Source organism: Chrysochloris asiatica, unplaced genomic scaffold, assembly GCF_000296735.1.
Source record: "Chrysochloris asiatica unplaced genomic scaffold, ChrAsi1.0 scaffold00040, whole genome shotgun sequence".
In the NCBI taxonomy this organism is placed as follows: domain Eukaryota; kingdom Metazoa; phylum Chordata; class Mammalia; order Afrosoricida; family Chrysochloridae; genus Chrysochloris; species Chrysochloris asiatica.
In genome coordinates, this window is record NW_006408558.1 from 20,205,648 (window position 1) to 20,217,675 (window position 12,028).

A 12,028-nucleotide genomic window follows, 5' to 3' on the forward strand; every position below is an offset into this window, starting at 1 on the left:
ATGAATGTAAAGCTAATGTTCTCCCATGTAAACTATCACATAATTCACAATAAAACATTAAAAACAAAAACAAAAAACCCTATGGCTCAGTTTTTAGCCAAGCAATCAGTAGATATTTAGAGAAGACATCAGTACTAGTAAGGCATACAGACCATAGAATTGTCAACCATTTGAGATCAAAAGGGCATCATTTACCCAAGGACACAATTCAGAAGGGTTGGGAAAGAAGGAGGAATGGAAACAAGAACCACAGGGAGGAAGTGGGATAAGGGATGTTACATAGAGGGGATTGCAAGAAATGCAAAACTGATGATCTGCTCTGTAAATCTTCACTCAATTCACAATCAAAAGTTAAGGGGAAAAAAAAGCTGTGAACAGTTATGTACGGTACAACAATTGTTCTCTACTCATCAGGAACAAAAGAGTAAGAAGGAAACCAATGTCTCAGAGAAGAAACAGTCTATAGGGCTAATGGCCTACACAAGCGACAGCCTCATATACCCTGAGACCAGAAGAACTAGATGGTGCCCGGCTACCACAATTCACCATTCTGGCCAAGGTCACATCAATGGACCGTGATAGAATAAAAGAAAAATGCAGCATAGAATTCAAAGTCTTACAAAGTTCAAACTTACTAAACAAATTGACACCAGAGAACTCCCACTCTGAGATACTCTTTAAACCTTGAGCCAAAACTATTACTTAAGATGAGATCACACCTTTTAGCGAAATAACAGAATGATAACACAAACTAAAAAACAAATGTGGCATTGAGAGCAAAACTGTTGTTGTTGTTGTTAGGTGCCATCAAGTCAGCACCGACTCATAGCGTCCCTATGCACAGCAGAACGAAACACTGCCCGATCCTGGGCCAACCTCACTATTGTTGCCACGCTTGAGTCCATCAATGCTGCCACTTGGCCAATCCATCTCATTGGGGGTCTTCCTCTTTTTCTCTGACCCTCCACCTTACCAAACATGGTATCCTTCTTCAGCGACTGCTCCCTCCTGACAATATGTCCGAAGCATGAGAGACAAAGTTTAGCCATCTTGGCCTCCAAGGAGCACTCTGGCTATACTTCATCCACAATGGATTTACTGGTTCTTTTGGTAAATGCCATGGGCTGCCAAAAGACAGCAAAACTAGACAAGGTCAATATGAAAGGGGAAAATTCTAGATAAATCTCATTCATGAATTTAAATGTAAAATTAAAAAATGACCTCATGACCATGAAGTTTTTATCTTAATGACATTAACTTTGGTCTATTAATCTGCTCTCTTGGGTTTCACCGTATTGCTTGGGAGATGTAACCGTAAAAGAGACACCATTTATAACAACAAATGATAAAGAGCTAATTGCAAAAAGACATTCAAAAAGACAAAAATAAAGTGGAGAACTTCCAAGACTAAGACCCAACGGAAATACACGCTCTGATTGGTGACCACACGCATCACTGATAGGGGGAAGAGGGGTAAAAGCAGCAATGAAGCGGCAAGCTAAGCCTTACAATGTTCAGTGGGGTTCTGTGGACCCAGCTGGGGACCTACTTGGCAAGCAGTGAGAGGAGACTTGGGGACTCTTGGGCCCAGTCAGCGGCGTGGCCACGGAGGACTCGAGTGGAGAGTGGAGTTACCGGCTGATGGGAAGAGAGGGAATGGGCACAAGAACACCCACACTTGCAGATAGTACCCACGTGACCTGAACCAGATGACTAGATGATCAGAGCTCAACCAGGAGAAGGAGAGGAAAAAAAAAAGAGTGAGCTGATACAATCTGATGAACTTGACCTATACCTACGGATGCAGTGACTCAAAAGAAGGAACAAATCCTTACAGCAAGAAACATTCCCACCCCCTCCACACACAGAGTGGGCAGAGATGGGCAACTTGGACATTGGATACCCAAATGGGGAGGAGGGGACTACAAAGGCAAGAAGTGACTGGCTTACAAGCTTTCAAGAGGGAACCTAGAGCTAGGGGGCATGGAGGAAGGCAGAATCTCCAGTGAGTACTATCCAATCTGTCTAGGCGGAGCTGATGAAATGAAATACCGATGGGTAACTAGTGATACTGTAGTGAATAATGGTTATCAGAACTGATTATGAGGGTTGTGCAAAGGTAGATGTTTTATAGCAAGGAAGGGAGCGATTATTTCTCCAGTCTAGGAGTGGAGGTCTCTAGGACCATCAACGCAGAAGAGCCGAGAGCGGGACCCTACCCAGAGAACCAGAGATCCCTGAGATGGAGACAGAGACGATGACATGGAGTGATGAAGTGGCTGGGGACTTTGGATCCAGAGAGGGAGAGGGCCTGTGGGCCAAAGACTGGAGGGGGAGGGAGGAGAGTAGAGGGCGGGTTTCTAGGATATACCCTCTGGTCGGTTGATGATGCATGAGGGGATTGGAACCATGGTAATGAAATGATATACGATGGAATGAATGTAAAACTAAAGTTCTCTCATGTAAACATGTAAACTATTATATAATTCACAATAAAACATTAATAAATAAATAAAGGGGACTGTAGGATAAGCACTAAACTGCTAACCTCAAGGTAGGTGGTTCAGACCTACCAGCCACTCCTCAGTAACCTTACCAGGGTCACTATGAGGTGGAACCAACTTGACAGCACTTAAAACAACAGGCAGAGAGATAGACAATGAGACCAAGGGACAGAACAGCAAGCCCAGAAATGGACCCTCACATATACGGGAAGCATAGTTATGACCCACCACCATCTACCCGTCATATTATAGTGACTATGGTGTGGTGCTGTAGGGTCAGCACTGGACTATGAACCACAAGGTCAACAGTTCAAACCCACCAGTTGTTCCTTGAAAACCCTATACAGGGTCACTGAGTCAGGACCAACTTGACGGCACTTAACAACAACAACGCTACTAGTGAGCTCTGGTGTGGCACTGTAGGACAGCTAATCACATGCTTTGCAGTTCAAACCCCCCAGTTACTTTCAGGAACCCTATACAGGGTTACTATGAGTCACAATCAACTCAACAGCACACAGCAATGACAACAACATCACTAGTATTTCAACTACCACTGGGGTCACCTATGTTGAACAGATTTCAGTGGAACTGCCAAATTTAGACAGAATAAGACAGAAAGATCTGGCAATCTACTTCTGAAAATCAGCCAATGAAAACCCTATGGGATCACAACAGAATAGTCTCAGATATGGTGCTGGAAGATGAGCCCCTAATTTGGAAGGCACTAGACAATGGCTCCAACAATGGACTTGTACATCCCAACAATCATGACATCAATGTGGCAACTTGAAGCCAACTCAAGTGTAGCCTATCAGAACAACCCCTTTATGACAGAGTTAGCACAATGGTCAGTACGTACAGGGTGAACTTCTCAATCTGTTACTGGGAAACGTGGTTTTCATTTGGGGGGAAATGAAATAGGATTCCTACAGGCTGTGAGGAAACAGGGCGGCATGAGCTGTGTGGAGAACGGTTGGTGGGTGAGGGATGAGAGAAAGGACTGGGGCAGCGTTGGCAATGCAGGAAGTGTGGGGGTGACCTTCAGCAGAGTGGTGGAGACAGGGGCCAGACTGGTGGGGGTTAAAAGCTGAACTAGAAACCAGAAAGGAAACAGAGTGTAACAACTCTTGAGAAATGTTGCTTTAAGGGGAGCAGAGGAGTAGGTGGGGAAGCAGAGTCAAGGGAGGAGATAGGAGTCTCTATCACATGCAAGTGCTGATGGGAGACTCAGCAGCCATTCAACAGTCAGGGGGGTGGGGAAGGAACAAGTGGTTTCTGAGGTGAGGGAATGGATTGAGGAGCAGGAGCAGGGGGTCCTCATGGGCAGCAATGGTCCTGCCACTGTTGCACGTAGGAGGCAGTGAAGACAGGCAAAAATGCAGACCAGCTAGGGTATGTGGAAGTAGGACTTTGCGAGATTCTCCTGTGTGGGATGATGTCTGTCTTTTTAAAGACATGAAAGGCCAGGTCCTCAGTTGGGAGCCACAGGGCAGGGAGGTTTGAGGAGACTATGGTAGTAGAATTGCTGAACCACACAAAGTACTCATTTGAGGTTTGTGGCTGTGAATTTACAGGGAAAACACCGCCCCAGCGTGTGACTTCCCTCCTGTCATGTCCAACATTTCCAGAAAAGTACAGAGCTGGGCTCGGCTTGGACTGTGTTTATGAGATGAACAGAAACAGAGGGGCCAGGAAACTGAGAGGCTGTGCCGGGACAAGGTAACCATGATGGATTCCACACTGGGTAAGACGACAAGATAGGTAATGAAGCAGAGTGTTGAGCAGTGTGTTCAACGGATCAGATATGCCAATGAGGCCCAAACACTATACTGCACTGAAGACTGGGGTAAAGGAGCTGGAAGGGTTCAGGTGGAGGTCAGAGGGTGGGATGTTTGGATTTGGGGGTGAGCAGTTAGTTAGCAAGACCAGTTCTGTTGTTAACTGCATGGTGGCTGAACTAAAGTGGAGAAAAGTCTACTGGATGTGATGGAATTGAGAGGCTGGGGTAAGTCAGGTCATCTGCATGGATCTAGAAGCCTAGGAAATGGAGACAGGAGAAGGGAGGAAGACAGTGGGGAGAAGGGAAGGTTTAGGGAATGAGCAAGAGTAACAGGTGGGTGAGAGGGAACAGGAGGAGGACCAAGGTCTCAACTTCGATCCCCTCTTCCTTTCCTCTCCCTTGTTAGCACCCTGGGCTCAAGCCCCAGAATGGTGAGGCAAGTGTGGCTCCTTAGATAAGTACTTTACTTCCCAAAGCAAATCTTGGTGGTCAATGTTCAAGGTGAAGATGCTCAGGCCCAGAGAGGTAGCAAGCTTTGCTAAATTCCCAGAGGCAGGAAGCAGCAGAGCCCAGACCCTACCCTAAATCCCAAGAGCACCAGTCACCTGGGTAGTTGCGACAGCCCCCGGCAGTGCTCCCCCGCCGCCAAGTGCCCTCGTAGAGCGTGGTGTTCCACTTTCGGATAGAACGGCTCTTGAGTGCGTCTGGGGTCAGGTTGCAAATCTCCAGGCGAGTGAACTCACGCATGAAGTCTCGGAATGACATCCTGGGGGTAAAGGTACACAAGTGAACCTCCGTCTCCAGGCAGGGTAGAGGGGGAGGCAGCACAAACTGCATTTCGAGGGACTAGAAGCATGGGGACAAGGCATGGAGCAAGGCCAAGCTAGTGGGGTGTTCACCAAAACTCTCCATCCTCCATCTTGATCCGGAGTTGCTCCCGCTCGTAAGGGTCCACATTGTTCCATTCATGGGAACTGCAGGGAGAAAGGCATTGCCAGGGACTGGTGGTGACTGGCTGGCCGAGCCCAGGTCAGTCTCCTGAATGTCAAGCCTCAAGGTCCCAGTTCTAGAGGGTTGTTTATCAGGGACACATCAGAGGGCCTGAGGATACCCATTATCTGGGTATAGGGGCCCTCTATCAGGACAGTACCCACCCTCTGCCCCAGATCCAGTAACATGAAGATGAACCCCTTTACTAAATCCTGAGTCCACCCAGGCTAGCAGAGCCCTGGGCAAAAATGCCAGCCTCCCAGTGCCCCAGGCTCACCCATCACTCCAGGCTCCCGTCCACTCCACCTCGCCCCAGGGGTTCCGCATCCGGATCAAGCTCACCATTTGGCCTTGGTAGTTCACCTGGTCCCCAGAGTACCCATTAGTGTGTGCATCCTGCATGTCCCATGACACCCCTACCCAAACCACCTCGTCTAGGGCCAGCCCAGTGGGTATCTAGCACTACACTATGGGAAGCTGGCCCTGTGGGAACTGTCTAATACAGGAGGTCAATAAATCAGGGCAAGATACAACAACATTGTGGGACAAGACTAACAAGGTACTACAGGTCAGGGAGGACCAGCCCCTCCCAGGGCCCAGGTCCGACACCAAGGAGGTTCACAGGCAAGGGGGCAGGAATGAACCAGTGTCCAAGGGAAGGTGCTCCATCCACATGGTACCTGCTTGGCTCCGGTCACAGAGTAGGCATGGCCCTTCACCAGCTTCTTGAAGGTGACAGCCTCCATGTCCAGAACACTGGAGATCTACAGAGACAGTGCACTGTGTTCAGGGTGGCTTCAGGGATCCGGTTAGCACCCCGTCAAGGACCCCGATCGCTCCCACATAGCCATAGTGCTACCAGAGGAGAGCAAGGCACCCACATAGTTGGTCAGGACTGGCCAGCAGTGGGAGCACATGTGCACCCACATAGTCACACACAGCCCCTATGCGTGCTAAGGATAGGCACAGGATGGGGAAGTGGGGTGTGGTGGGGCTGGAGATGAGGAGGACATGATGCTGGGGGTAAATTCGGATCAAGGATGGGAGGGGGCGTCAGGAAATGAACCGTTGAGAACTGAAGAGTAAGGAAGGAGTGGAGTGAGACTGGGGATGGCTGGGAACTGAGACTGGGGACAAAACAGGGTCCCCGGCTGGACAGTGAATGGGCAGGCATGTGTTAAGATGTCAAGAGTGGGGTGGGAAGAGAGAAGAGCGGCCACTTGCGGTTCGGAATAAGAATGGAGGCGGGGCTAGGAATGACAGCGGTCTTGGGCGTGCCAGATGGGCCTGAAGTGATGGCGGGCTGGTATGGAAGCAGAGATGGAGCTGCGTTATGGACGGAGGTTTGGAGATGCATCTGGGGAGGATGAGGCCAGGGTACGAGGGGCACTCACATCAATGGAACATCCCATCAGGGAGCCTCGCTCCAGCGCTTTGAGAATGATGCTATAGAGGTCGCTGGGGGCCTTGCGTAGCTCGTACCACTCGGTGACCCCACCTGTGAAGTCCTCAAAGCCCTCTGAGGTGCTGCCCCCCGACAGGGCCTCGTAGCTGCCGTTCACCCTATGAGCAGCCCCAGGTGAGTACTCCAGACACAGAGCAGGTTATCTGGTAAGGGGACCAGAAGCCCTTACCCCAGGGTGAGTGGACCTGTAACTCACTTGGCATAGGCCTTCTCCAGCAGGGCGCTCCAGAATTCATTGCCCTGGGCAGAGTGCACGAACACCAGCTTCCCGTCCTTGGTGGGTAGCAGGTCATCCACCACCACGTCCACCCATTCCCCAAACTGCCATAGCTGCGGGGGGGAGGGAGGAGCACATTGTGAAACCTGCTTTGGGATCCCCCAGGGGTTGATCACAAACAGTCAACGGATACCCCAACTATACAGCTATACACACCATCCTGAGCAAGTTAACCTTCCCTAGCCTCAGTTTCCCCATCTATACAAGAGGCCAGTAGTGCCTCCCTGAGGTGAAGATTCACTGAGATCAGGCAGGTAAAGCCTTTAACACAACACAGCTGATAGTCATTAAATAGGCCAAGGGATCTCGACGTTAACCCAGTTAGGCGCCAACTGAAAGGTCAGAGGTTCAAACCCACCAGCCGTTCCCTGGGAGCAAAGACCTGATGACCTGCTTCCTTAAAGAAGGCGGACTTGGAGGAAAAAATCCTATGGGGCAGTTGTATTCTCTTATTGTTGTTGTTAGGTGCCATCGAATCAGTACGGACTCATAGCGACCATATGTACAACAACAGGAAACACTGCCCGGTCCTGGCCAACCTCACAGTTGTTGGAATCTACTCAAGGTATTTCCCAGGTAAGGAGATTAGAAAGTCTTTTGGCCACGCCCCTATGTCTCCCCTCCTAGGTATGATGGTTTTTCGGGCAGGATAGGTACGTAAATTGGCATCCAAACTCTCAAAACACAACATGGGCACTGTTAAAACAGAAGATGGGTGTGGCTGGTTTCCCAAAATCACGGGATTTACTTCAGAGATGCCAAGCGAGGGTAAATGCCTCGGACTAGAAACCCACTACACTGTATATGAGCGGCCTCAGGCTAGACTTTGGGGAAAGGGGAGGAGGCAGGACCGGGAAGGAGGGAAGGGGTGGGGATAAGGGCCGCGAGGCCACGCCCCTGCGGGCTGGCGCCGGGTCAGGTGGGGCGTTTAGCCAAAGAGAGCCTGCCGCACTGTGGGTCGCCTCAGGCTCCACCGGGCTCCTCCTCCGGCTCCACCCCTCTGAGGTGGGTGGGGATGGAATGAGCTCCGGAGCTGGCCGACAAGGTGGAAGGAGGGGAACCTAGGACCCCCGGGGCAGGGCTGGGGCCACTAGGGCCAGAAGGTTGCTGGCGTGGTCTCTCCCAACATCAGCTCTTTCAGAATTAATTAGTGAAACTCGAAAAATGGGCCGTATGCGCAAAATCAGGAAAAACTGGCTTAAAAGGACTCAATCCGACTGTGTATTTTCTTCAGGGCTGTCAGCAGAGGCTGTTAGCCAAGGCCCACGAGGTGCTTGGAGGGGGTGAGGTTGCAGGTGGGGATGGCACTGGCTTGCTCTCCCCAGAGGAACACTTCCCCATTTTTCAAAGGGGGAAACTGAGGCTCAGGGAAGGAAAAGGAGTAGTCCTCCAGATATATAACACAGAGTTCTTTCTACTCTTTACAACACTTTCTCCCTGACCCTCACTACCACCCGGAAGACTGCTAGTTGAAATAGTTGAAATACCTGCCCAACCGTTTCATGCATGACAGACCAGAGATGGTATCGACAAGTCAAATACCTTCAAGAAGGTCTGGCACCAGAGGGGTGTGGCCCTTGACCACCCTGGATCTATACTGCTGTTCGAGCCACCCATCCTCACCTCCCTTGGTTACACCCCCCCCCCCCACACACACACACACACGTGTGCAGATGCCTCACTTGGAAGTGGAAGATGCCAGCATAGCCATCCTGGAAGCTCTGGCCATGTGGGACCACTCGGTGCAGAAGAGTGTCGTTTAGGGTGAGGGAGGCAATAGCAGCCAGTAGCCAACAGTCCCCTGGGATGGGAGGAAGGAAGATCTGTTTAAATCTGCTCTACCAATCTGCCCCTGGAGGTGCGTGTAGTTCCCATGCTGGGGAGAACCTGGAATTTTATTGGCAGGGATATGACCAACTCCTCTACCTCTAAACTCACAGAAAAGATCCTAGGAATCTGGGCAAACCAGCTCAGTGGGCAAACAGAGCCAGCCTAGACTTGCAAGAGGGCGGTACTAGAGAACGTTCTGGGGGAAGGAACGGGAATAGGGATCTCCTAGGATAAAACACCCAGAATCCTTGGGGCCTACCCAGAGCTCCCTGGCAGATGTCTGTGCGGGTGGCCCCATCCACGATGAACTGGGGGTTTGAGATCATCTCCTGCAGAAGAAATCAGAGTCCTGTCCCAGGGCCTATCCTTCCCAGAAACTGGCACCCAGCCATCCCAGACCCCACTCCCCTCACACCAGGTCTATGGTCAGCTGAGCCCCACCCAGTCCCTCTCACCGTGGGTCGTTTCCACTTGATGCCATAGGTCTTGGAGGAGTTGGGGCCCAGCTCTTTGTAGCCCAGGCTCTGGGGCACCGGGGGGAAGGCCTCGTCTCGGAAGAGAGCCCCGCTTTGCAGACATCTAGCCCGTAGCTGCTCATAATCCTGACCCAGGTACTTGATGGCGTTCTCATGGCGGCCCAATCCCAGCTCCTTGGCCCGCTGCTTCTGCACTTGAGCGGACACCCCAGTGCAGTACACAGGGGTGATGATCTCCTCCGCCATCCTGGGGGACCGACGGCCTGCTCAGAACCCAGACTGTGCCAGAATTCAAGCACCCCTCCACCCCCCCTTCTGCCTGCTAGCCCTGCCCACCCATCCTCCCCAAACCTGGGACAAGTGCTCCCCTCACAGACTCAAGGTTTACTGTCATCTCTCCCAGCTCTCATTGTCCTACTCCTGAAGCCCAGTGGTCACAGCCCCACCAGGTGGGGCCCACAGCAACACAGGGACGCCCTCCTTGTCTCTGTAACCCCTCCCCAAATCAGTCACGCTCCCGGCTACAATGGACCTTTTTTCCACCACCACCACCCCCCCCCCCGGGGTCCAGGCTGGGAACTTCAGGCAGGCTGGGTACCCCTCCCCAGGCCGCTGAGCCAGGCTGGGGCCAAAGCCTTGCCCACTCGTGTAGCCCCAGGGAACAGCAACAAGGCTGGGGAGGATTGGGGCAACACCCTTCCAGAGTCTCCGCCTGTGACCCAGACACTCGGGAGGCCAGTCCCTCAGCCCAGGGAGCAGTGGCTCCCAGCCGGGCTACCCAGCTCCTTACCTGGGGAGGGGGCTTTTGGGGGTCCGCTGCGGTCCCTGCGGCTAGCTTCCCGGTGGCAGCTCAGGGTAGGGCCCAACCAGGAAGAGCGCTCCTCCCCGCCTTCCTCCTCCCTCGCCCCTCCGCCCTCCACTCTCCGCCTTCTTCCCGGGCTCCGGCCCCGCTTCCTCTCCGCGTACCCTTATCTCCCGAGCACCCGTCTCGGACTATCTCTCTTACTCACGGTGGCTCCTGCCCCTCCCTCCGCGGGCCCCGGGCCAACTCTGGGAGAGGACAAATAAGCGGCAGACCTGTCCCCGAGGAGGGGCCGGGACATAAGGGCAGGCGGGGGAGGGGCGCGGGCAGGCGGGGGTATTTTTAACCGGGGCCGCGGCTCGAGTTGCAAGGCCGGCCCCACCCGGATCGCGCCCCGACGGGGCACGCGGTTGCAGCTGTCCCCGTCCCCACCCGTCGCCCCAGCGCTGGGCTGAGATTCCCTGGACTGCGGCAGCTACGAGCTGACCCTGCCGGCCGCCCTACTCAAGGCAGCGCCACAGCCGTGGGTCGCACTGCAGGCCGGCTCCGGGCAGGCCACCTCCCCGCCCCCGTCCTGGAGGCTCCCGGAGTCCGTTCAGGGAGCGGGGAACATGGCTTCTAGGCCGGGACTTGCTCCGTGACCTTGGGTACGTCCCTGCCTCTCTCGACTCCCCACCCCGTTCGTGCAGCGAGCTACAGTGGGTCCCGCCTGTCTCTAGCGTTCTGGAGCAAGGAAGTGTCACGAGACCAGCATCCCTGCCCTCTCTCCCACCCACCTGGGAGCATCCATGTGTGAGGCTTGACCCAAGGAGGGGAGGCAGAGGCAGAAGCCAAGACAGCAGATTCACCCAGGACCCGGAGACCCTGCTGCCTTCGCAGTAATCAGGGGTGGGGGTCCCCAGCTCAGGGATTTGCACCGCCCTGGGGGCTCCCCAGCCCAGCGACTGCTACAGACTTCATAGGATATATGCACACCTAGCATTTTGCTTTGGAAATAGCCCATAGCTTTTCTAGGCTTGTAGGATCCGCAACCCCAAACAGATTAAGAACCACTGATCCGACACTCTCCCCCTCAGTTTACAGCTGAGGCCCCAAAGGGGTGTGCCTTGCCTGAGGGCCTCACCTGGTGAGTCAGGGCTGGAACCAGCATGATTGCACCTAACTTTGACTCAGCCTTTCATGGCAGGTGTTTGCCCTGCAGAGACCTGTGACTAAGGCCGACCAGGGGCCTCTGCAGGAGAAGGTCCTCTAGGCCCAGGGCTGGGGATTAAAGATGCTGAGTTGGTAACAAGCAAGGGTTAACCAACCAGGCAAGAGATGCTGGGTAAACTGTTACAAGCAGAAAGAACTACATCAGCAAAAGTCTAGAGAGTGGGGAGCACACACCAATAAGGGGAACTGCAAGTTCTTTGTTCCTGGATCAGGAGCAGGAGAGAAAGATGCACTGAAGGGTGGCAAAGGCCAGCCCTTGCCTTATAATCTTCTAGTTCAACTCAAGTGCCCCACAATCACCTTCACAAACCTTCCATCCATTGCCAGATGAATGGATTGCCAAAATGTGCTGAGACAGAGTATTATTTAGCCATAAGAAGGAAAGAATACTGATACTTGCTAGAATATGGATGAAACTAGAAAACAGTATGCTAAATCAAAGAAGGCAGACACAAAAGGCCACGGATTGTAAGATTTTATTTACATGAAAAGTCTGCTCTTCTTAGATGCTGCTGAGTTGCTTCTGACTCACAGTGATCCTAGGCACCAGCTTCACAGTTGTACTGTTGTATGTGAGGCCATGTTGTAGCCGCTGTGTCCATCCATCTCCTCGAGGGGCTTCCTCTGTTTTGCTAACCCTCTACCAAGCATGATGCCCTTCTCCAGGGACTGGTCCCTCCTGATAACAT

At 52.6% G+C, this 12,028-nt stretch overlaps 1 protein-coding gene across 1 annotated transcript in view; it reads right to left on the reverse strand.

The window, feature by feature from the left end:
- CAPN1 (calpain 1, (mu/I) large subunit) overlaps positions 1–9,571 on the reverse strand; it is a 37,252-nt gene extending 27,681 nt beyond the window's left edge. The window contains exons 1-9 of the mRNA XM_006860939.1: positions 9,305–9,571; positions 9,109–9,178; positions 8,702–8,820; positions 6,939–7,072; positions 6,672–6,840; positions 5,958–6,041; positions 5,555–5,640; positions 5,187–5,261; positions 4,893–5,053 (exon numbers count right to left, since the gene is read on the reverse strand). Coding sequence (XP_006861001.1) covers positions 4,893–5,053; positions 5,187–5,261; positions 5,555–5,640; positions 5,958–6,041; positions 6,672–6,840; positions 6,939–7,072; positions 8,702–8,820; positions 9,109–9,178; positions 9,305–9,571 — 1,165 coding nt within the window. The remainder of the gene's footprint in view (positions 1–4,892; positions 5,054–5,186; positions 5,262–5,554; positions 5,641–5,957; positions 6,042–6,671; positions 6,841–6,938; positions 7,073–8,701; positions 8,821–9,108; positions 9,179–9,304) is intronic.
- Between the last annotated feature and the right edge of the window lie 2,457 nt (positions 9,572–12,028).